This window comes from Aspergillus wentii, assembly GCF_001890725.1.
Source record: "Aspergillus wentii DTO 134E9 unplaced genomic scaffold ASPWEscaffold_2, whole genome shotgun sequence".
In the NCBI taxonomy this organism is placed as follows: Eukaryota; Fungi; Ascomycota; class Eurotiomycetes; order Eurotiales; family Aspergillaceae; genus Aspergillus; species Aspergillus wentii.
The window spans coordinates 1,455,566-1,478,943 of NW_024467833.1; the positions used below are offsets into that span (position 1 = coordinate 1,455,566).

General features: G+C 46.5%; 11 protein-coding genes across 11 annotated transcripts; 8 read left to right on the top strand and 3 right to left on the bottom strand.

Moving 5' to 3' along the window:
• Positions 1–1,137, top strand: ASPWEDRAFT_36256 (putative DUF814 domain protein). The gene is made up of 4 exons (XM_040834411.1): positions 1–111; positions 171–210; positions 344–471; positions 521–1,137. Exons 1-4 carry the CDS (start codon positions 39–41, stop codon positions 919–921), a joined length of 642 nt encoding a protein of 213 aa, XP_040692252.1. The 5' UTR covers positions 1–38; the 3' UTR covers positions 922–1,137.
• A 236-nt stretch (positions 1,138–1,373) lies between these two features.
• On the top strand, positions 1,374–3,846 carry ASPWEDRAFT_36259 (putative Golgi matrix protein). Its single transcript, XM_040834412.1, has 7 exons — positions 1,374–1,480; positions 1,545–1,684; positions 1,740–2,165; positions 2,219–2,654; positions 2,707–2,986; positions 3,042–3,148; positions 3,218–3,846. The coding sequence occupies exons 1-7, from the start codon at positions 1,471–1,473 to the stop codon at positions 3,466–3,468; spliced, it is 1,650 nt and encodes a 549-aa protein (XP_040692253.1). The 5' UTR covers positions 1,374–1,470; the 3' UTR covers positions 3,469–3,846.
• On the top strand, positions 3,822–5,048 carry ASPWEDRAFT_36260 (guanylate kinase). The gene is made up of 5 exons (XM_040834413.1): positions 3,822–3,889; positions 3,971–4,081; positions 4,167–4,369; positions 4,434–4,559; positions 4,654–5,048. The coding sequence occupies exons 1-5, from the start codon at positions 3,874–3,876 to the stop codon at positions 4,795–4,797; spliced, it is 600 nt and encodes a 199-aa protein (XP_040692254.1). The 5' UTR covers positions 3,822–3,873; the 3' UTR covers positions 4,798–5,048.
• Positions 5,022–6,963, bottom strand: aspD (septin aspD). The gene is made up of 6 exons (XM_040834414.1): positions 6,699–6,963; positions 6,498–6,626; positions 6,361–6,442; positions 6,170–6,307; positions 5,893–6,106; positions 5,022–5,823 (listed from the first exon to the last, which is right to left on the bottom strand). Exons 1-6 carry the CDS (start codon positions 6,835–6,837, stop codon positions 5,485–5,487), a joined length of 1,041 nt encoding a protein of 346 aa, XP_040692255.1. The 5' UTR covers positions 6,838–6,963; the 3' UTR covers positions 5,022–5,484.
• A 317-nt stretch (positions 6,964–7,280) lies between these two features.
• Positions 7,281–9,562, top strand: ASPWEDRAFT_105493 (SKI complex subunit WD repeat protein SKI8; the record flags this gene model as incomplete). Its single annotated transcript, XM_040827730.1, has 6 exons — positions 7,281–7,635; positions 8,414–8,674; positions 8,738–8,907; positions 8,976–9,069; positions 9,133–9,319; positions 9,379–9,562. 6 exons carry the CDS (start codon positions 7,281–7,283, stop codon positions 9,560–9,562), a joined length of 1,251 nt encoding a protein of 416 aa, XP_040692256.1.
• On the bottom strand, positions 9,448–10,790 carry ASPWEDRAFT_65585 (kinetochore Spc25 family protein). Its single transcript, XM_040838801.1, has 2 exons — positions 10,396–10,790; positions 9,448–10,330 (listed from the first exon to the last, which is right to left on the bottom strand). The coding sequence occupies exons 1-2, from the start codon at positions 10,625–10,627 to the stop codon at positions 9,786–9,788; spliced, it is 777 nt and encodes a 258-aa protein (XP_040692257.1). The 5' UTR covers positions 10,628–10,790; the 3' UTR covers positions 9,448–9,785.
• Positions 10,791–11,053: 263 nt separating this feature from the next.
• ASPWEDRAFT_106441 (uncharacterized protein) lies at positions 11,054–14,208 on the top strand (the record flags this gene model as incomplete). The annotated part of the gene is made up of 4 exons (XM_040827811.1): positions 11,054–11,156; positions 11,209–12,405; positions 12,460–13,153; positions 13,203–14,208. 4 exons carry the CDS (start codon positions 11,054–11,056, stop codon positions 14,206–14,208), a joined length of 3,000 nt encoding a protein of 999 aa, XP_040692258.1.
• A 471-nt stretch (positions 14,209–14,679) lies between these two features.
• Positions 14,680–14,998, top strand: ASPWEDRAFT_105606 (copper metallochaperone ATX1; the record flags this gene model as incomplete). Its single annotated transcript, XM_040827741.1, has 2 exons — positions 14,680–14,770; positions 14,847–14,998. The coding sequence occupies 2 exons, from the start codon at positions 14,680–14,682 to the stop codon at positions 14,996–14,998; spliced, it is 243 nt and encodes an 80-aa protein (XP_040692259.1).
• A 948-nt stretch (positions 14,999–15,946) lies between these two features.
• On the bottom strand, positions 15,947–18,846 carry ASPWEDRAFT_335753 (DUF2293 domain-containing protein). The gene is made up of 6 exons (XM_040833819.1): positions 18,543–18,846; positions 18,373–18,492; positions 18,004–18,294; positions 17,205–17,948; positions 16,366–17,061; positions 15,947–16,247 (listed from the first exon to the last, which is right to left on the bottom strand). The coding sequence occupies exons 1-6, from the start codon at positions 18,678–18,680 to the stop codon at positions 16,152–16,154; spliced, it is 2,085 nt and encodes a 694-aa protein (XP_040692260.1). The 5' UTR covers positions 18,681–18,846; the 3' UTR covers positions 15,947–16,151.
• Positions 18,847–19,394: 548 nt separating this feature from the next.
• Positions 19,395–19,862, top strand: ASPWEDRAFT_105151 (uncharacterized protein; the record flags this gene model as incomplete). The annotated part of the gene is made up of 2 exons (XM_040827701.1): positions 19,395–19,687; positions 19,748–19,862. 2 exons carry the CDS (start codon positions 19,395–19,397, stop codon positions 19,860–19,862), a joined length of 408 nt encoding a protein of 135 aa, XP_040692261.1.
• An 800-nt stretch (positions 19,863–20,662) lies between these two features.
• Positions 20,663–22,976, top strand: ASPWEDRAFT_105952 (RING finger and CHY zinc finger domain-containing protein; the record flags this gene model as incomplete). The annotated part of the gene is made up of 3 exons (XM_040827771.1): positions 20,663–21,925; positions 21,979–22,343; positions 22,394–22,976. The coding sequence occupies 3 exons, from the start codon at positions 20,663–20,665 to the stop codon at positions 22,974–22,976; spliced, it is 2,211 nt and encodes a 736-aa protein (XP_040692262.1).
• Positions 22,977–23,378: the final 402 nt, after the last annotated feature.

Consider the following 23,378-nt stretch of genomic DNA (forward strand, 5'->3'; position numbering starts at 1 on the left):
AAAAAAGGGGATAAGAACAAGACTTACTACGGAACAGGATGGTGTACTATTTCACATCAAAGGTGGTGGAACCCTCCGCCTTCATCTATGTTGGGAAAGACAAGTTTGAGAGTATGACGAGTTTCTCCTATACTGAGAAAATGCTTTGATCTGATAATCCCTGTTGCTAGACGAGGATCTCATAAAATTCGGGTTGGAAAAGGACGTCTGGTATGGTGGCCGCTGCAATGTCCTTTACGCAACCAATATACTGATCGCTGATATTCTTATGTTGCCACAGGGTTCGTTCTGGCCTTTCTCTCAACGAAATCGATTAGCTGGAGCCGGTCTAATTTCGTTATTAGTTCCACGTCGATAACTTGTCAAGTGCGCACGTCTATTTACGCCTTCGTGACGGGGAAACATGGGACAAAATCCCCGAGCAACTTTTGGAGGATTGCGCGCAACTTACGAAAGCAAATTCAATTGAAGGTCAGCTACATTTGAATTACATGTCGCCCAAGTCTAACTAGGAGATCAGGAAACAAAAAGGACAACATTACAATAATCTACACGCCGTGGTCAAACCTTATGAAGGACGGGTCCATGGCTTCTGGTCAGGTCTCATTTCACAATCCCAAGATGGTCCGCAAAGTCTTCGTGCGAGAACGAGAGAACCCAATTGTCAATCGACTCAACAAAACTCGCGTTGAGAAATTCCCTGATCTCAAGACAGAGAAAGAAGAATACCTGAAGATGAAACAAAGAGCCGAGAGAAAAGTGAGAGACGAACAGCGGGCAAGAGAAAAGCAGGAAAAGAGAGAAAGAGAGCAACTGAAATGGCAGAAAGATCATGCTTATGACGACATGATGACCGAGGAGAATATGCAGGCGAGCAGCAACCAAGATCGAGACCCGGACTTCCTCGATGATTTTATGTGATCAAGAATTGCACGGGATTCATGGAGATTTATGCCATTAACAAAGCAATAACCTGGCCATTTTGCGTCAGGAACAGCATCCTGTAGAAAGAAAGAGTTATACCTGAGAGCTATTTCTCCGGCGAGATATTTCAATTGCGCCTGGTATAGCGCAATAATAGACATATAGCTTGTGATATCGAAACGAATGAGCTATACTAGTCTCATCAAGGCAGGCATTGCAGGATTTTACCCAAATAGTCATGAGTACATCGTATGAGAATTTGCAATGATTCACATCTGTATGTCAGAACCAATCTTTGACATCGAGAAATAATAACCGTAAATTCCACAAAATTCATTTACATCGCACCACGGAGTAGTTATTTCTCTGGTGTAACCTGCATGTGACGGAATATGCGTAAGCGAGAGGTGCAGACACGGACGGAATCCCAACCACGCTAGTGATGTTGACAGCTATGGTCTGTATTTCGTAACGACACGCCCGATCAAGACGAACAATTACCATTAGGTTGTGCTCCACAACATATTTAAGGGAGTTAAAGGCAAGATGCCCGAAGGTACTACATCCATGGTTACTTGCATCACCCCTGATTGCCATTTTCGCTGACGGTCTCCGAACAGGCGCCAAGTCGAAGAAGAACAAGAAGAACAAGGGCGCCGCAAAGGCCATAGAAAATGAGGCCCCGAAGATAAATAATGAGCACCCTGAAGGATCTAAACAGGATCTAAGCGATGGAGCCTCCGGGCAACCAAAAGCCAATGTGGGTGGTTGCGTAACGAAAGCCATAGTCAATTGTCGCTGAAACCGAACAATAGGATGCACAGCTCGACCCAGCCGATGGAACAGTCATGGAAAACCGGGAAACACAATCAAATGACGAAAAGGATGATTCCGATACTGATGGGGCGGCGGAGGCTGGCGATCGAGAAACAACTGGTGTGAGGAATAAAGACGATAACGCCAACGACTCGAAGTCATTGCCTGGCCCCGAAGGACTTCATTCGAAAGATAGATTTGATGCTCTCGTGCGAGACAGAGATTCTTTACGTGCAGAAGTGACGGATATGAGAAAATCCTTGGAGGAAATACAATCTAAGCATCGTACGGATATGGAGGCTCTACAGCACAAACTGGACGATACCGAGAGCAAGAAGGAGCATGCAGAAACGCAGTTCCAAAAGCTACTAGAAAGAGTCAATACAATCAAATCGCAGCTTGGGGAAAGACTCAAGGAAGATGCCGTATGTTCATCAGCCTTGTTCACATTGCGTGATACACTGCTAATATTTCATAGGAGGAAATTGCTCAAGCCAGATCTAAAATTGAAGACTTGGAGGACCAGAATTTACAGCTAAAAGACGAGCTGGACACAAAGAGCACCGAGCTGGCAGAGGCGACAGGAGACAACGAGCAAAAGTCGAAAGAACTTTCCACTTTGCGAGATCGAACGAATCTTTCCCAACAAAACTGGCTCAAAGAGAAGGAAGAATTGCTTGATCAAGAGTCGTACCTTCAATCAGAATTCGAACAGGCCAAGGAGGCTATGCACAACTGGGAGGTCCTGGCAATGGAGGAGCGATCTATCCGGGAAAACCTTGGCGAGAAAGTGGCAGATCTCGAGGAGCAGCTCGCCGGCCTCAAGGACGCCTATGAAAAAGCTGTGGTTCAACGTGACGGCCAAATATCGACCGTAGATGGCCTTCAAAGGGCCTTACAAGAAATCCAAACCGGTACGGTTCTTCTTAAAGACACACCGGACTTATCGGTACTGACGAACACCAGCCCGGAAACAAGAACTTCGTGAGCTTGTAGAAAGCTCTGATGCCCAGCTTGAGGAGCTCAGACAGGCGCTTCATGATGCACAAAAGAAGGCTTCCGAGGCTGACCAAACCATCCAGGCCTCTCAGAGTGAGCTAGAGAGGGTCAGGCCGTTTGAGAAAGAGGCTAAAGAGAAAAATCTTCTTATTGGAAAACTAAGGCACGAAGCAGTAACGTTGAATGATCATTTGACTAAAGCATTGCGGTTCCTCAAAAAAGGGAAGCCGGAGGATAACGTTGATAGGTAATTACAATCTTGCTCATCTATCATTTTACTTTTGTTTACTAAGATATTATAGGCATATTGTCACAAACCACCTACTGCACTTTCTAGCCCTCGATCGATCAGATCCAAAGAAGTTCCAAATCTTGCAACTTATTGCAGCCCTTTTGGGGTGGACCGATGGTAAGTCAATCTACACCAAGACATAATTTGTTTGCAGCCTTAAAGAATACAACTAACATTCAGCAATAGAACAGCGTGAGCAGGCAGGCCTTGCGCGCCCAGGAGCTTCCAGCACCTCCAGCAAGCTCAGGATTCCTAGTATCTCTGTTCATCGTACACCTAGTACACCAACTTTAGCTACGGAGTTTTTGGATAATGGTGCTTCGAGCAAGGAGTCGCTGGCGGAACTTTGGTCCAATTTTCTTGAGCAGGAGTCTCAAACCGGACAAGAAAACGCAGCCAAAGCCGGAAACGAGGGCCAGAGGCCATCCAAGTCTTGAATGCTTAGTACTTATTCACCGCCTTCTTCGTTCCACCTTAACCGCGTTATGCCTCTGACCGAATTGATACTCTCTGTACTGTACGATAAGCAGGCTCTTATCAGAAATCACACTGGCATTATTTTAGATATGAGAGTTTTGTTTTTTTTGTTTTTTTTTTTGTTTTTTTGGTAGCTGGTTATTCTCTGTTTGTAGATCAAATTCGCAAGCAGCGTGGTAATTATAGCCACCGCCTTTATTCTGCCAGGATGGTGTAGGTATGGGGTTGTGTTAAAACCCGACTGTATTCTCACCATCTATCCATCCTGAATAATCTGATATATGAATTATTTACTGAACTGTCGTGTATCTCGCTCGCTTTTTAGTAGACAGCTTCCCTTGTTTCCATATTCCACAACATCCACAATGGCTACTAGTGCTCGTATGTTCCCTGTCTTGAACTTTCTATACCCCTCAATGCACAAAACCTCCAAGAGTAATTGATTGACATGAGCCCATAAAGTGCAGAAGTTCCGTCCAGTGGTGATCTCAGGCCCATCTGGAACAGGGAAGTCGACTTTGCTGAAGAGGCTTTTCGCTGAATATCCCGATACCTTCGGTTTCTCCATTTCTCGTAAGTTTTAATCGACATATCCTAATGATCTGATCCCTGCCACAGAGAATTTCAGCCGACTAAAGCACCCTTCAAAATTTGTCAGACACTACTCGGGCTCCTCGAGCGGGTGAAGAAAATGGCCGTGAATACTACTTTGTCACCAAGGAGAAGTTCGTGGATCTTGTGAACCAGAATGGATTTATTGAACATGCCCAGTTCGGAGGAAACCACTACGGTACCAGCGTTCAAGCGGTGAAGATCATCGCAGAGAAAAGCAGGATCTGCATTTTGGATATTGAAATGGAGGTAAGAGTTTCCGTTGGATGAGATTGTCTCCGGGGGGATGACGACTGACTGAGAGTATATATAGGGCGTCAAGCAAGTCAAGCGCACCGATCTTAATGCTCGTTTCTTGTTCCTCTCACCTCCGTCGGTTGAGGAACTGGAGAAAAGATTGCGGGGGCGAGGAAGCGAAACGGAAGACAGCTTGCAAAAGGTATGCTGCTCTCTTTGGTTTTCCAAGGCCAATCCCTTTTTTAGGAATCATAAAATGACTAATGATGCACTTTTTCTTTTCTTTTTTCCAAAAGCGTCTGGCGCAAGCTAAGAACGAGCTCGAATATTCCAAGCAGCCTGGAGCTCATGACAAAATTGTTGTCAATGATGACCTGGAGAAGGCTTATGCCGAGTTGAGAGATTGGGTGGTTGACAGTGGCAAATTCGGCGCGCAATGATGCTTGCCAAACAGCCCTTTTAAGTATATTGAGACATTCAAGGGAATCGGGGCTATGCTTGTACCTATCAGCCTGATCCTCCCGTAATTATCAAATTGCCTTGGATTGTGAGATGAAGTTTCATATATAGAACAAGGAGATGCAATTTTCAGTGGCGGATTCAAGCAGGAAGCTGATACCTAGGCGCTACAATTTCATCACCTAGAATTCATTTCATAGCCTGAAGAGGTGGAGTTACTGATTATAGACCCTACAATATTATGCTCCATGCGTAGCTAGGTAGGGACATCAATTCCCAATAGTATGAAATATTTCCCTCGTGATTGAGAATTAAGGAAATTAAGTACATGAAACGACAAGACGGCATCCGCATTTCTCAATGCTAGTATTTTCCGCCTGCAATCAACAAGTCTAAGGAAACGAGGAAAGCCCAGTCATTCTCCAAATGGGAGAGGATGAAATGAAAGAAACCAGTACGAAGAAAGAAACATCAAAGTTAAAGTGGATATCTGCAAGACCCGCGGCGTGGATTTGGTGTTATGGGTGGGGAAAGGAAAAGAAAAATAGACCTGAGACTGCCTTTCAGTTAGTTGGCTGCCTTTTTGACTCATTTGTCAACGATCTGAATTAAACGCTTGCTACACCAAACATCGGAAATCATTCTCAAGTTGATAGCTTTTGCGACAATTAGTAGCCGTTCATGGCCCCCCGTTGCGAGTTACGGCTGAGCTCTCTGTCGGCAGAGGGGCTGATGGGCCGGCTGCCAGCACTGTGGCCACCAGCTGCGCTGCTCTCCTTTAGAGCTAGGAGCTGCTTAGCACGGAAGGTCTCGTAGTGGATCTGGCTCGTCGTTTCGATCAAGTCTTGAAGATGGGTGCGGGTAAGGAAGTTTCGCAGGTAGACGAATTCGCAGTGGTTTTCGTCCTCAACGTTGATCACGCCCCAGCGGTTCTGTCGGCCACGGACCTGCTGGCCATTGACAACAATGGTCTTCTCACTGCCAACAACGGCGAATGGAATGATGTCCTGAGATAAAAGAGTTAGATCAAACGAAGGAAAAATGAGCCTATCTAGAGGCCTAGATGTAGAACATACCTTGATTTGAACATTGACGGCCCGCTCTTCATCATCGAGCTCGTCATTATCATACGGGTACATCTTCAGGTTGTGGAAGGCAAATTCTTCCTTGATTCTCTCCTTGAACGCTTGGCGCTCCTCGAGGGTGAGCGAGTCAGCCTTGGCAATGACTGGAACAACGTTGACGACGTCCGACAGCTTCTTCAGGACAACGATATCGATTGGCTTGAGGCTATTGGCAACGTTACTATCAGTTCCATATTATGATGAAGGTCATACAGGAAGTAAAACTCACGCATGGCCAGATGGCTGAATGAAGAACAAGCAGCAGTGGATACGGGTATCTTGGATGTAGCGGTCACGCTGAGCGGTAAGCTCCTTTCGGAGATATGCGGAGTGCTGGTCTTTGATGTATTTCACAATTGGGTCCCAACTGATAACCATCGTTAGTGCGATCGTCGAGAATGCGAGGGAATCGAGTAGTACCATCTGTCATTGTTGACCTGATCACCGTAGCCGGGAGTGTCGACAATGTTGAGCCTGAGACGAACGCCATTTTCCTCAATGACTAGTGGTCTATAGTTAGTAACCGGCTGCATAGTTTGACGACCGAGCAAACATACTGTGAGAGGCGGCCTGGATTTCGGTGGTCGAGCGGACAGGTTCATTGGGAGCCAAACGACCCTTGGAATCGATCAGGTGGGAAGCGAAAATGGTGTTGACAAGAGTGGATTTTCCTAGACCGGTTTGACCTATTCAGGAAGCACAAATGGTCAGTGCAAGGCCCTTTAGGAGGATACTCGGGTCTGTTCTTCTAGACATACCGACGCACATCACATTGAACTGGAAACCACGCTTCAAAAGCTTCCGTTCAATTTGAGAAGTGATGCTGTCGAAACCGACATGGCTGCGAGGGAAAACTGGACTCGGGGTGGCCGAAGGTGAGCTAGCTGTGGTGGCCATTGTGGTGGTTGGGAAGAGAGGAGCAACGGTGTATGGACTTCGAGACCAAGAAATGGCAGAGACGGTGAACGGGGGTCGGTAGAACGAGGGACAATGGATAGAATGAGAGAAAGAACAGACGAAAAACAGCCCACCAAGAAGGTCTTTATCACCAGGGTTGCTTTTTCTTTACCCCAGGGAAGCCGGAATGTCTGTCTCGCGGTTTGCTGGAGTAGAAGACAGACGCTGCTCTCGCCGGCCCCTTAATTGTTGTTGCGACTCAGGGGGGGCGCCTAGGCCTAGTTGGGGCTAGTGCGTCTCCAGACCCAAATCCAGCCAACCGCAGGTTCGGCGGCGAAAGCTTCAAATCATCAATTATTGATTGCTGCTTCAACCTAAGAATATTCGACCTCTCTCTTTTGAACCAACTACCGTCGATCGAGCCATTGTGTCTCTCAGCAACCATGGCCTTACGAGTGCTTCCGTCTACTGCCCCCTCGCGGGTGTTTTCCCGTGTCTTCTCGTCCTGGGAATCTCCGTCGTCCGCCGTAGGCCGATGGTCTCGCTTTTTCCAGAACTCCGCCATGCTCTCTCCAAACCTCTTGAGGCCGGCCGCTTTGTCGTTAAACATCCCGGGCTTGTTGTCTGATATTTGGGACTCTGTCCTCCGCGCCGTTCCCAAGAAGAAGACCTCTCACATGAAGAAGCGCCATAGGCAGATGGCTGGCAAGGCCTTAAAGGACGTGAAGAATCTCAGTACATGCTCTGGATGTGGTCAAGTGAAGCGCGCACACGTTCTTTGCCCGCACTGTGTTTCGGGTATGTACCTATTCTGTCCAAGACGAATTCAATTTGTTGATATTGCTTGGAATCTGACAATGTTATTCGGTAGACATCAAAAAGCAATGGAGCAAAACCCAAACGGCATGACTTGCACATGAATAAAATAAAAGACACTACCATATTTGTCTTAGGAAAAAAGAAGAAATGAAAAAAGACGAGGAACAGTGTATAATTGAGGTTCATTGAGGCATTGTATTTTTATATGAAGCGTGGATACACGCTGCATGGCACTGGGCGTCTGGTTATGTTGGGAAAATCTACCTGTTCTTTTTGTATATTCGCTAGAATCTGATCCAAGGTGAAACTTTTATTCCAATTCCAAGTCTTCTTAGAATATTTTGCCATATTCGTAGTTCCTTTGTATCCTGTCAGTTGGAAATGGTGGATTGTTGTGTTGCTCAGCCAGGGCCAATCCGGCCCATGATCTCACCGACGTCCAGGATTTTTGTCCCACCACTGTCCATCGAGCAACGCCAACTTACCTCCACGCAACAACAGTGTTGCGACACTGCCTAGATTATCTAGATACTCATTTTCCATGCACATGGAAAATTGACGATGGTAAGCCGAACCAAGTATGATTGTGTTTATTTCTGTAGATTCTAACATAGCAGTTGCCCGCAGTCGAAACAATATCTCTCGTGGGGTTCCGCAGACAATGGTATGTATGGGAACAGGCTCAATTCCAAGAATAATTTCTTCCATTATCTTGCCTGTATTCTTAAGTCAATTTTTATCTGACATTAAATGGTAGCGCACCCTACCGATATCTTCTCCTTGGCTGTAACTGACAAGCATATCCTGTCTGCCTCGGGTACCTCTTCGCTGAAGGTCCATTCAACGATAGATCCAGACTTTCCGTTGGTCCAGTCAATTGATGGAGCGCATAAAGTTGGCTGCCACCATGTTGTCACCGATGGAAATGGATCGAGAGCAGTCAGCGTTGGCTTCGGTGGGGAAATTGTGATTTGGTCTTGTAACGACGGAACCTGGTCCATGGATGGTACAACCTCAGGTAACAGCGTTTTCAAATTCCCGATCTTCTCCATTGGATCATTCAAGGCTGACCGATATGCAGCCGAAATAACGGGCTCTACAGAGGTTTGGGCAGTGGCATTGTCAGAAGATGGACAGTACCTCGCAGGTGTCAGCCAAGATGGACACATCAAGGTGTGGGATTTGAGGGCCAATCGTCAACAGATACGCGACCATGAAACTAAAGGTAGCTTCGGTACCTGTCTGGACCTGGTAAGTTATCGTTTACTTGGCCACCCTAGTTGCATTTGTCATTTGTTTACTCTACTAATCCGGTACAGTCTGCGGATGGCCGCTTCATCGCCAGTGGACACGAGAACGGCAGTGTCTATATTTTTAGCACAGAAACTGGCCGTATGCCGTTTTCTTTATCAGGTAAGCCTCCTGCGATAGACATCGAACGAATGAGGAGACAAAGCAAGTTCTGATGCCATGTAGGCCTAGTGAAGCCGGTACGAACGGTGGCCTTTTCTCCTGGAGGGAAATTCCTCGCTGCTGCTGGAGACTCCAAAGTTATTGTGCTTTATGACACTTCATCTGGTGAGCAGGTCGCCAGTCTCTCGGGACACTCGGCCTGGATATTGTCACTTTCTTGGAGTGATTCAGGAGAGTACCTTCTGAGTGGGTAAGTTTAAAACGCCTTAGAGTTTTACCGCCAAACATTCCATACTGAACAACTTAAAGATCATTTGATGGCAAAGTCAAAGTCTGGTCTATCGATACTAGATCTTGTGTTGCAACCCATTCCGAGACCGAGAAAGCCGTCTGGAGTGTCAGATGGCTCCCTAAAGCCGGAAAGACACAGGGATTTGCGACGGCTGGGGCAAATAGAAGCATATCATTTTACCGAGAGGCCACTGGTGGTTGATCATTGACATCGGAAAGTCTTGACGTGTTGATTATGAAACCAAATGAGGTTACCATGACTATGCAACTTTGATGCAAGCTGCAAGGCAATTACTCGAATTTATCTTGCTATAAAAATGATGGCAAAATACGGCACCCAAGAAGATTACCTGATTAAGATAGTTATAGCCTTCTCTAAACACCTGACGTAAATCATTATCATCCAAGGGACCTAGCCAGCCCTTTTATTTCATTGTCTCAACAAACAATTTGCGCATTCGTTTAAGGAATGCACCAAAATCCCGATCCTCGTTCAAAATGTCGAGTTCACGCTCAAGGGCATCCCTGTCCAACTTGGGCCGGACATGGAAAACCTCGTAGTCTCGACTGGCGGTGCCAAGTTCAAACCAAGCCTCAGCGTCCCAGTCCTTCTCAAGCAAGTGACTGTAAACAAACTTCAAACGATCCTCTCTTCCGGCCCCTTCTATCCTAAGACAAAGATAATCCTGCCAGAATTCAAGTTCGGGAACATTGAGACGGGCCTGGGCATCCAAATGCCGCGCGTGAGTCTTTTGTGCCTCTAGTCTCTGATTGATCGCTTTTTGGGTCTCGTCAATCTGTTGCCTGAGGCGGTCGCGTTTAGAAAGACGAGAATCACGTTCTAAAGTAATCGAGGAGATAGCGGCGTGCATCTCGGCAGCTTCAGCGGCCTCTTTCTGCAGTGTCTGCTCATGGGTTTGCGATTTCAGACTTAGGATCTCGATATCTTTTTGTCTCATTCGTTGATCCTCTGTGGTTTGAATTAGTATCTATTCCCCCTACCCTTTTTTTGGGAGGGGGCAAATCTATACACACCTTGTAGCTCCGCCAAACCTATCCTGAATTGATTCCTCTCCTCCAATACCTGCTTCCTTCCTCGCTCGATGAACGCATCGAATCTGGCGCTAAACTGGACCATGCGATTCCGAAGGTCCTCAAATCCGAAATTGATGCTGGGAAGAGAGTCTGCCATTGAGGGTGCGTCCGCAGACGTCAGAGGCGGGCGCATGCCACTTGTCGAAAGCGAGGGGTCAAATGAGGATGACATAGTGAATCAGCTAAAAGTATTATCGATCAGTATTTGCTTCCGCTGCGTAGAAAGACCACTTTTATTTAGACTTGGTGATTGAAACTAAATGTTACATGATGTTGGATGGCAGACGCGGCAACACACAATCGTGACTGGCGGGCGCTAAACTGTTTTGTTGCGGCGCAACCACCGAAACCAGGCAAAGCTTGGCTTTGAGATCTGCTACAACGGCAGAAAAAACCGAGTACTGTTCTCCAGGAATCCTTATGTATGGATTGCAGATGACGGCCGTCAAAGCTTGGCGGTTTCGATAAAAAATTTCATGATATTATCTATTTCCAGCCAATTTCCTGTTGGTTAATCGTGTCGGAAGTCAGCCATACTCGATATGCTTATCAGATTAAGTGCTGCGAAAACTGCTAGGAGCAAAGAAAAACCTGATGGATGAACATTCTACGAGTGCTCTGCAATATGGGCACGTGGGCACAGCGATTTACGTTCCAGAAACCCAGTCCTGGACATTCTACCGTTCTTTGGCCCAACGTATGTGGCTCGATCTCAAAGAAACAAAATGTGATTTTGACTGATATCTTTTCCAGCGGTCCCAATACATTATGCTGGATCAACAAAAACCATCGTATCATCGCCACTTACTGCCACCCAATCTTCCCTGCCAGAGAACAAGAGCCAGTTGTCGAGAGTGCACCCCGAGCTTGCCGCTTCTTGGTCTTTCGTTCGCAATGAAACCCTCTCTCATGTCATCACAGCGGCAAGTGAAATTTGTGACCCTCTGATGTCCTCGCTTTTTGATCTAGGACATGCGGTGGATTTAGAGAATGACGATTCAGGCTCCCGGGTAATTCCAATAGCAGTGACGGCATCTGGAGAGTGTGGGAATGCCATTTCCTTTCGAAAAATCGAGGAAGATACAGTCGAATTGAAGCAGGAAACGACTGTCTGGGTGCGCATTCCATCCGTTGGAGAAGCGGAGAGAGTGGAATGGTCCACAGATAGAGCTCCTGTTCGACAGATTTGTTTTGCGCGGACAGTTGAAGAGAAGGCAACGTGGATGGCAGCTCGTTTTCCACATTCAACAACCGTGTTCCGGCCACTTTTCCATAGGTATCCCGTGCCAATGCATACGTACAATGACGGGGACTGCGTTATACCCACAAATCCTCGAAATTCCCGTCTTGACGCGAATCCCTTGATTGAGATATCTAATTCGCAGACCGGAGGATTTGCGCATGCTGATGTAACCTTCAATCCTTGGTATCAGAAGCAATTCGCTATTGTTGATGAAAGAGGAAACTGGGGCCTGTGGGAGATTTCTGGTAGGCATAGGCGGAACAAGGGCAACTGGACTGCAGCGTGCGTAAAGTCTGGGGCACTCCCTTGGCTCGATGCTGGAGACACTCAAGATATGGATGACCACCCTCGGCATGATGGATGGGCAGCTATCGAGTGGGCTGGGGATGTTAATAGCTTCATCGTCTCTGATCGGCGCTGTCCTATGCTTTATCGGATGGAAAGCGACCATATTTGGCCCCATCCAATAGAGCTCAATCTGAAAAGGAAGTCTGAGTGGATTTTGGATGTCAAAAGGAGCACTTGCAATGTAGCGCACGTTTTTATCTTGACGACATCTAGAATATTTTTGTTCGATGTCACTCCAGATTCTGCCTCTGTCAGTGGGGGGGATACTGGGCTTTCAGTGTATCCCCGCCTATCATGGCGTCATTTTCGAGATCCCGAAGACACAACATTGCGATTAAGTCCCCTGTTTGTCAATGAAGGTATGCTGGTATCCTAGACGATCTTATATGGTTGGACTAATGATTCGAAACTAGATTTCTACTTAGTGTTGTATTCTCGACTTAATCACTTTGTTCTTGTGTTTCAATGTCCAAATGCGGTCGAAGGGGGGTTAGACAATCGAATATCTATCCCAGATCCTTTCATGTTAGACATACCATCAATCTCCGATCGTGCAGCAGGATCCCAGACATCTCCAAATGGCGCGCAGTTTTCAACGCTTGTTTTCAAGGAGGTCGCACATCTACCATCATCGCTAAGCAAAAAGTACTACGATCGCAGTGCTACTGGGCTTATAAAACTCTTTGCATTGGATTCCCATCTTTCTGTTCGTGAATCGGTGTATGTTGGACCTGGAGCCAAAGGTGGCGAGCAAGAACAACTGCCTGGCCGAGATATTTTACGACTGAAGAAACGGTATCCAGGAGTACAAAGGAAACAAGCCACTCAGGATGATTTTATCGTCGATGACTGGGATGAATCGGTATTGGGGATGGGTACACCAACTGCCCCAGATCCGGGGAGTTCGATCGTAACGCCTCTTGCGATTCCTGAGTGGACCATTGATTGCACATCAATTTATGCAGTTGCCACGGGAAAGTTGATGGCAGTCTTAAGTGGCATGATACCTGGTCATCTTCCAGAGAAGGACTTCAAGGTGTCCATTAAGGAATTGGAAAATAAAATTTCTAAGAATGACTTGCGGGATGAACCCACAAATCAAACAATGTAGGTCAATCCACTCTCAATCCAGACACACAATACTGACCAGTTTTAGGCTCGAATTTCTTGGTGTCAGTCCTTTATTGGAAGATATCGACCAGAGCGCGCGAGATTTCGAGCGCTTTGTTTCTGTCCTCACAGGTCAAAACTCAGCGTCTCAAGAGCAACTTCAATTCATTATTCTCCCGCGGAAGATTTCTCCAGGTTCAACGGAGCATATGGGGCTAGATTTGGTAAATATATACGACAGTCTGGTGAACGACTGGCTATCAAATCTACCCCACGATATAGCTAGCCGAACACGCATTATGAAAGAGAAGGTTATTAGAAAGGTTACAGCAGATTTAATCCTGTCACGGATCAGCATAATCCCAAGAGTGATGGGTAGGGCAAAAGAATCTGGCAAAGATCCCGGGCATGGAAATGACGCGAAGTCGGCAATGCCAGCCGGCAATGCTTCTGGAACGATCACCCAAAGAAGTTTATCGTTACCCTTGGCAACTGAGAGTGGCCCTGGGTCCAACATAATCAGTAGCTTCTCTCATATTCGAACTGATTCCGCCCCTGGAGGGGTTGGATCATCCAAATCGGAATCATCCGAAGACAGCCCAGGAATCCCTTATCCTAGCCTGTCTGCATTGGCAGCATTCAATTACGAGCAACCGATGTCTCGACATGTGACAAACATGCTTTCTCACTGGCCACCAGGGGCCAACCCTGATGCTTATAACTGGCAGCGAACGGTACATGAATTTGAGAATGAGCACACACAACGAGTGGCCAACTCCACGACACCAAGGCGCAGGTTGCGCAAAAAAGCTTCCCAAAGCACTGTGCTGGATTCATCCGCGACAGTTCCACCTGTCTCCACTGTTCCTGTCGTGCGGGACTGGGGTAGTCAGCCAGATAACGAGCCACCTCGATTAAGGTTACAGAGCAGTCAGGCTAGAGATGAGGATCTCCCCATGACCCAGATAGAGCGAGGAATATTTGGTGGCCGAGAAGCAGGGAGGAAACCTGCTATGAAGGCAAGAAAAAAGAAGCGGGCAGCTGGGTTTTAAGGCCACAAATCAGATAGACTAAAGTCATTAAAGGAATGTCAACATCTAAGAAGTTCTCTGCTAAACCCGAAGCAAGAAATAGATAGACATGAAGAATATAAGTCGTAGAATAATTTGCAGCACTTCCATAGAACCTTCCTGGTGTCATCATTCTTCTTCGTCTTACATCAGACGGCGGACTGAGCGATTATTGCGTTTTTTTTAACCCGAGACGAACCAGTGCCCCTCTTTATGTGCCTGCTATACCCCTTTCTTCCAAAGAGGGGACAATAGAGAGTGATTATAAACCAAAATCTTCCTCTGTCCTTTTGATCATTTTCAAATAGTACTTTCCTATTCCTTTCTTCTGATTACTGTTATCCTCTTTTTGCAAGGAATCAACATTCCACACCGCTCTATCGACTTACACCCCGAATCCTCCGCGTTTGACAAATCGATCACATCTGATCAACACTGCCAAACTCGACCATCATGTCTGAACAGCACGAATACAAATTTAACGTGTCCATGAGCTGTGGTGGCTGCTCGGGTGCCGTGGACCGAGTGTTGAAGAAGCTTGACGGTACCCTCTTTCTGCCCTCTCCCCATGAAATTCAGACATTGATATCCAGTAACCTAACGTATTTTCTGTGATCTAGGCATCAAATCGTACGATGTGAACCTCCAGTCACAGACTGCCGTCGTTGTCGCCGAACCGTCGCTTTCGTACGACACTGTTTTGGCAACGATCAAGAAGACAGGCAAGACTGTCAACACCGGGGAGGCTGATGGGCAGTCCATGAGTGTTTGATGATTAAGATTCTTGTACTTGGAGATTTCAGTTTATCATTTTATATTATTTTTTATTTTTTTAATAGGTCTTGCCTGGCACGCCGTTGACATCTCTACCTAGCTACCAAGGGCAATAGAGGTTAAAAGGAATAACATAATGCCTTTTGATAGTATATCATATCAGATGGGCTATGTTTGTCTGATTTTTGGTCAACAGTTAGATCTGGCTGCTTTCTAGCCTGTCAAGCGTTGCTGGTGCTTATAAAACTCAGCTATTCCAGCCCCAGAAAAGTATGGCGCAAGATACAACCTTACACGCACGAGGAGAATTTTTGTACATCTTATAAACAAATCAATACGGCGATTTAAATGACATGCAATTGGGTATCATCCACATCACGATCATCGAGTGCGTGTATCCATATTTACAATAGAAAGAAATGAGAACTTGACAATGCAGATGGCTGTACCTGCAACCCGAATTTTCTCAATCCACAATCACAATAGCTCTACCTTCCGGGATGTGCGGCGCAGACCGCTCGACTCTTCTCACGTAGACGGGTTGATGTTGCTCCATTTCTGGGCCCGGGTGTTGGCGCTCGTAGATTTGCCTGTGTATGAGATTAGCACTCACCTCGGGAATCCGTCTTTTTTTTCTCTTTCCTTTTTTTTCTTTTTTTTTTTTAAAAAAAAAAAGGAAGTTGGAACAAAGACACGGGAGAAAGCTAGGTCGCGATTATGGTCATACCGTGCAGAGTCTAGCGGACCTTCATACAGTCGTTCATCATGACGGGCTGCAGATGAATAATCAAATATCTTGCTACCACGGTGAGTTGCCTCCGGATATTCCAAGCCAGATTGCACCACTCGAGAATCCAAACGGGATCGGTTGGGATGAACTTTTGACACCATACTACTGGGCAGTTCTCTGTTATGATCATTATAAACCCGCAGGTTAGGTGGTTGAGGGACAGTTTCCGCAACACGACTCGTCCGAAGACGTGGGCGTTGCATCGTATACTCCAGTGGACCAGGCTCATGCAAATCAACAGGACGCACGAAATCATCAGCATATATTTGCCTTCTCTGGGGGGCTTCACGTGGGACAAGAAGACAGTCACTAGTATTGTTCCGCAATGCAGTGATGTGTGGCTCTGGAGCCTCCACTGGTCTCAGACCGTCAATGTTAAAATTACGGTCTTCATTATAGACACGATGTGGCCTCGGATCAGCAGAATACACAGGAGCAGTTCGACCAGTGCCGTCGCCTGTAGGAACAGCATAACTTGTGTTAGAAAATGTATGTGACTGCTTCTGTTGTGGGGACCTGGGGCGAGTGTAAAGCCCAGTTTCATAACGTGGGTCATCAAAGTGCCTTGGACCCACAAGAATCTCTGGATTGACATGGGAACTTGAGGGAAAGAAAAAGGAATCCTGGACTCTGTCTGGGTGACGGCCAATAAAGCGAGGTAGGTCAACCGGTGCCAGATGTTCCCTACGGATATGGGGGTCATTTTGAGCAGTCAGCTGGCCTGATGAAGCGTATTCAAATGGGATGTGGCGCTCTCCTGTGTAAGCATCCTTATGGGTAATGGGAGTAACGGGTTTTATAGCCCCTGGAGCAGTATTAAAACGAGACTCATAATGCACAGGATCGTAATACGCCATTCGCCTTCTCTTAGGAGCTTGATTCCTGGTGTTATCCTCAACTCCGTTGGGGGGAATATCCTGAAGCAGATGGTGTGGTGTTACTGAACGAATTGTAAAGTCTCCAGACATCTTCTTGGCAAGGTGGTCTAATCGACCACTGTCCGGACGTCTAATTTCCAATGGCGAAGAAGGGATCTCAATAGACGGCAGCGCACGGTCCTGAAAGTCCAAGCTGGCTATGTTATGAAGGGAAACAGAGGCCCTGGAATGGTGTCTAAACTGGCCCTCGTCCTTTTCACGTAGTGCTCTAGGACCACTAACAAAAACAGGGGCATTTGGTGAATCAGCTTGTTGTGACGGGATGTTCTCCTTGGGAATTGGTGCTCTTTCCAATGGAATAACTTCAGGCAATGGGGCAAGTTGGAAATTTCTCTGTCGAGAAGATTCAGTAAAAGGTGGTAACTCATATAACTTATTGAAAATTAGCACACCATTGGTTTCTCACGCGACTTTTGCAAGATGCATTCAATCGGAAGAATAAATGAGTCTTGGGTACTTACACGATTCTTCCCTACTGGTTTTGGAATTGGTTTGTTTGGTCCACTTTCAACATGTCTTTGATGGGAAATAGCAGGTGGTGCAGCGGAGACGTCGCGAGGGGCCAGAATTCGGCGCCCAGCAAGTTCTCTTTCAGCTCTGGTACTCTCTTGAGCGGGTTGTCGTACGGAGTAAATGGGTCGCCAAAGGTCAGATGAGCTGTCACGAAGCCTATTATGGTCAGCATCATTCGCCGCGTTCCTATATCGATTGATAGCACGGTCCCAGGCTTGGTATCTGCTAAAGCCTCGACGGTCAATTTTATTCTTCTTGGGAGGCTCCGGAATGATCCGAAAACCTAGCGGTGCCTCATCCTCTGAAAGATCCCGTAGGGACTCGCGAACAGAGGAATTGGCAAAATTGAGTGGCCGTGTTTGGAGCTCCTCAGCCCGTGCATTACTGGCGACAATCTCGACACTGAGGTCTCGGTCGTCAGTTTGGGGAATGTCCCCTTCATCGGTATCGGTGTCTTCATCGTCTGATATAACAATGACCTCTCGGAAAACATCCTCAAGGACTGTTTTCCCGTTTTCATCATCTCCTCTCCATTCGACCAGTTTCGCCAAAGTAGGTTCTTCAACAGTACTTCTGGCTTCATGGAAAGATGTTGCTTTCAGAAGGCGATCGTAGTCGGTATAAATGTGCCGAATGTGGGCTACCACTGCCAACTGTGCTCGACGGGCCAGGGGCAACTCAACCGCCGTTCCAACCTTCCGCTGGCCCTGATTGAATTCAGTATTTGAATGTCCCTTCTGCTTTGCTTTTCTTTGAATGTACCTTTTGAAACGCCGTCTTGATTATTTGATTCAGATCATTATCTGGGATATTCGGGAAAAGATCCTTCAAGACGTCTCTTGCTTCCGTATTGATGGTTATTTGAGAAACTTCCGAGTTAGTACTGTTACTATTTCCAGTAGTACTAGTTCCGTGAAAAGGCATGGTTTTCCCTGTTGCCGTGAGATACAAACCAATGTCCATACACACAGTAGAAACAACAGCACTCGGGAAGTGATATCCAATTCGATGCACATGTTGGGAAAGATTATGCGTGTGCATGTGGGGAGTTGTCTGAATATGAGATGATAAGCAAAGACAACAAACAGATAGCAGTCAAGGAGAACTAAAAAGGAACAGTTGCTGGCCTACCGTGACAGCAAAGACCTTCAATCCTTCTTTTCGGCATAATTCCTTACAAGCAGTCGTAAGCTGAGGATTGCCTGCGGGAATGAAGGTATAGCCAGCTGGTGCATTTGCTTCGAACGAAATCTGTTTCTATTGTCAAGATTGCCCACACAAGACATACAACAGTGACATACGACACTCCGGAGCTTCTTTTTCTCTTGGGTAACAGATTCCATGACCACCTTGTGCTTTCGTGATCTTCTTTGAACGGCCCTGCTTGGAGCACGCCTGGCCAAAGCTGACGCAGGCCTCCTACCAAATACTCGGGCCATCTTTTTTTGACGTCGACTCTTCTCAGGATACTACAGGAGATAACTCTTCAGTCTGAAAGCATTTTGGTTTCCCTTTTCGACTCAACAGTTCAGGCAATGGAGCCAACCAAAAAAAAAAAAAGAAAGAAAGAAAGAAAGAAAGAAAGAACTGATCAGGAAAGTAAGATAAGAAATCAGCAGGCTGTAGTTTTGTGTCTGATCAGTTAGTAGGAAATCATTTCTACACAGACACGTGCACGTGAAGCGCGAGTCTCAGCTTCTGAAGAAATCCCGATGAATGATGATGAAAATGAACGGGGGGCGGAAGGCCTTCTTCTGAACTCTGCATGGGTTCATGCAGAAACTGAAAGGACAAAGCACCGGGAAAACCTCGCAATAATATACAAGGTGTTGTTTGATGGGGTTGAAGAGAGTGGGCTGGAAGTGGGAGGGCAGGAGAGCTTAACAAGTTGCCGATGGTTTGCGGCCTAACGCGCGGATGATCCCCCCTTTGGGCTAGCGCCATCAGACACCATCAGCTGAAGCTTTGATCATTGAACCAACCCTCCTTCAATAATGATAATATAATAATAATAATAACATTTTTAAACCAAAGACCGACTCGGCTGTCAAGAGATTCTCTCTCTTTTGGACTCTTGCCAAAGGATGTCTTCGATGCCATCTCGTTTATGAACATATACCCAGCAGTCTCCATCATCTGAGAGCCTTGCCAGCATGACTGCAAAAGCTCTGGACCAGCGAGCTGTTATCCACGCATATCGTCACCTCTATCGACAGGGCCTGAAGGTGATTAATTATTCCACACCCTCACGATATGTGCTTCTACGAATCCTGCGAACCTCGTTTAGTTCCTCTACGCCCAATGATTTTGACCCGCAAAGAATAGCCAATACCTTACATTTCCTCCAACGTGCATCCGACGTCGCAGGCTTCGAACACAAGATTGTGAAGAATTTGATGATGGTCAGATACTGGGAACTGCCCCAAGTGAGGAAAGATGCTCGAATGTAAGCTTTTGTTGATCTAATGTGGAACCAACAAAGAATATCGCTCTAATATAACTCAAGTCTGAAAGCACTAGGGATTGACAGAACCGACGCCTCTTTACGGAAAGACGCTAACGTGCAATTCAATTTGACTTTGATGCTCTTGAATGAAAGTCTTGGTACTTGTCTAAGGTAATTGACAATAACTATTTTCGGTTCCTTGCGATCGTGGCCAATGGCCAAGTCGATGCCGGTGTTATCTTTGATATTACCATCCTACAACAGGTCTGTAGAAATTACTGTTGCAGAGCCTGCACGGATATCATAGTGTAGCAAGGCTCCAATCACTCTTCCGTGTTGAGTGGACCTAGGTCTGCGTCATCGGCACTTAAAGCTGCAGCATTAATGTCTTAGGTACCTAAATACTCCATATGTACTAGGTATTGAAGAGAATGAAAGGCATGCGGTGATGAAGGTGCATATCGGGCTGCCATATCTTTCGAATAACCTGGTTTATGTCTAGATTGTCAGGATCATAGGCGCCTGCATGAACAGTCAATGTCACACATGAGTAGATTACAGGGTGGGTTGTAACTTGTTCAGGTCAACAATAATACCTAGGTAGTGATACGCAGATGGTTCAGGTAACCCAATACAGAGCTTGACCTTTTAGATCTACTCCGTATGTCAGACGAGATTATAAATTTGGGCACGGCCATTCAGTATTTGCTAGCCTGATGGCTTGCAGAAAAACAGTTACACATACTCATATCTGCGACAAATTACTGAATGACTGACGTAGGTCGCAGCAATAGTTGTATTTAAGTAGGCGAATCAGCGTCCGGGACCAGGGCTTGTCACATGTCTTCTGTTCCTGATCCGGCACATTTGTTCTCAAAAAGCAGACCTTTTCAGCTCCAGGTCCTACACATTTCTAAATAGTAATCTGTCGTATTTTATGTTCTCTTCCCCATTAAATGTGGTTTTTGGCCCTCAATGAGTGGGCTCATTTCGTCTTTGTTCGAACCTGTCGTTCGACAAGCCCGCCGCTTCTCGCAGCAGAGTGACCGGCCACCCCAGCCGCCTTCCGATGATGACCAAGCGAGCTTCCTCCCGGGGGCGCTGGGCAAGTCCACTTCGCCAACATACAACTATGATGGCAAAGAAGGTGGTATTATGTCGGTCCACGAAGATCCTGAGCCCAGGCTAGATAGTGGATTTACGAGGTTTGGAAATAGCCCTTCCATACTGCCCATTTCCTCTCTGCTCGACCCGAGCAGCCGTCGCCATGAAACCGACGACTCTCTAAGACCAACACGGAATGGGCATGGGACGGAAGATGCCCCGACAGAGGTCTCGATCAGTCATTCTGGGTCTCCGCGTGGTTTTGGTCAAAATAGCGGTCCTTTGACGCCCGGGCTTGCTGGCAATACACAGCAAAGCGACGCCGCCACATCCACACAGAATGTCGTACGAGAAATAAGTCCAGGGGTGCCAAGAAGCGAGGCAGGGAACTCTTTCGATGACTTAGATGGACAATTTCAGCTCCCGGCAGATGATGGAATGGGTGTCTTGAGAAGAAAGATACACGCTATCAGAGATCTAGGGTCTAGTAGTGCAGACAAAGCACGCATGATCCATGATTTAATGACGGAGAGATACAATGCTTCCCGAGGAGATTACAGTAATGAGGCCTTATCTCCATCAAGTCCTCGAAGCCCAGAACAACCCGAAACCCCACCGTTCCGTTGGAGTAATCAGTCCTTCGACCAACTGCTCATGACTCCGGCCTCCATAGCATCGATATATCAACCAAATAACCCATTCAACCTAAATTTCGAGGACTTGAAGCCAACATTTGCACCAAAGGCCTTGGAACCAGACTCTCCCGTGGGCGATGAGGAGGAAAAGGACATTGAAGAATTTGAAGATGACTGTCTTGGCTGCCAACATTACAAGCGGAACGTCAAATTGCAGTGCTACACATGCAAAAGATGGTACACCTGCCGGTTTTGCCATGATGAAGTGGAGGATCATCATCTCAATCGACGAAAAACAGAGAACATGTTATGTATGCTGTGTGGGCATGCCCAAGCTGCCGCGCAGTGCTGTCAAGAATGCGGAAAGCAGGCTGCGCAGTATTACTGTAATGTCTGCAAACTTTGGGACAATGATAGTGAAAAAAGCATTTATCATTGCAATGATTGTGGGATTTGCCGTATCGGCCAAGGCCTGGGCAAAGACTTTTTTCACTGCAAGGTAAAGTATTTTGAAGATTCCCAGCACATATACGGATGTTGATAAATTCCTAGACATGCAGCGTATGCTTGCCCATCTCGATCGAAAATACTCATCGGTGCATTGAACGTTCCACTCAATGCGACTGCCCCATCTGTGGAGATTATATGTTTACTTCGCCAGAAACTGTAGTTGTCATGCGATGCGGACATAGCATCCATCACAAATGTCTTTCTGAATACTCAAAAAGCTCATCTCGTTGCCCAATATGCAGCAAGACCATCACTAATATGGAATCTACGTTTCGGAATTTGGACCGCGCCATACAAAACCAGCCCATGCCCGCTGAGTTCAAGGACACGAAGGCTTTGGTTTATTGCAATGATTGCAGTGCGAAATCGGTCGTGAAATATCATTGGCTGGGCCTAAGATGTGACTTGTAAGTTTGGAATTACTTTTGTGGGAGGGAGAAAAGACTGATAGACCCAGGTGTGAGTCGTACAACACAGCCCAAATCCGGCTTCTGCATGGTGATGTCCTGGAGACTTTAGAGCAAAACGACGACACCAGCGGCATCCTCTCTTCCCGATACAGGTCATCATCCTATAGCGCCGATGAAGAATTGTCACCTACACTTGCATCGTTACGGATAAATACAAGCTCAGTACCAGGACCTAGCTTAATGTCGCAACTTAGTGCGGCCTCATCGGCTGGGCAGAATGGGTCATCATACAATCTTGCTCGGGTTCGTGCTGTATCTCCAGTGATCAGTAACTATTTTGGCTTGCCCACAGACCGTGATTCAGAAAAACCAAAATCAAGCTCATTCTTTGGGGGACAAGCACAAAAGGATGCGGGAGATGATACAGGCGGAGAGCTTCGTCTCTGGGGTACAAAACTCAGGTATAGATATGGGTTTCTCGACCGAGAAACAGATCCGGTCGACGAGGCATCAGAAGCCGATGGCGAAGAGGACGAAAGCGAGACATCAGAAGATAGTGATCTAGAAGAAGATGAAGATGTCGAAGATGATGACGATGACGAGAGCATTGATATTTTCGGCCATCGATGAGAGCAATGTGTATTGCCCAATCCCAAGTTCTTGGAAGTTGCTTCATCTCTTCTCATCCTCAAAAGAACCTATCATCGGAGGTCGATATGGGGTCTCTGTCTCCAGTGAATGAGCTATCCTTATTTACAGATGTGCCATTTTTTATCCACTCTTCGGCATCTAGCGACATTCCCGATGATCAACAATACCGGGATTTCCTCTGCATATGCCATTGTGAAATGACCCTCATTTTCACGACCAAAACATTTACGGGCCTCTGATGGTGGCCTATCACGAATCTGGCTGAGCCCAATGACCATTATGATACCAATGTATAAGCAGAAATTGGCAATGCCAACTTGAAATATATTTATATAGAATATAGGCATGGTTTACAGGGCGTTCGAATTCGGGCAAAGGAAA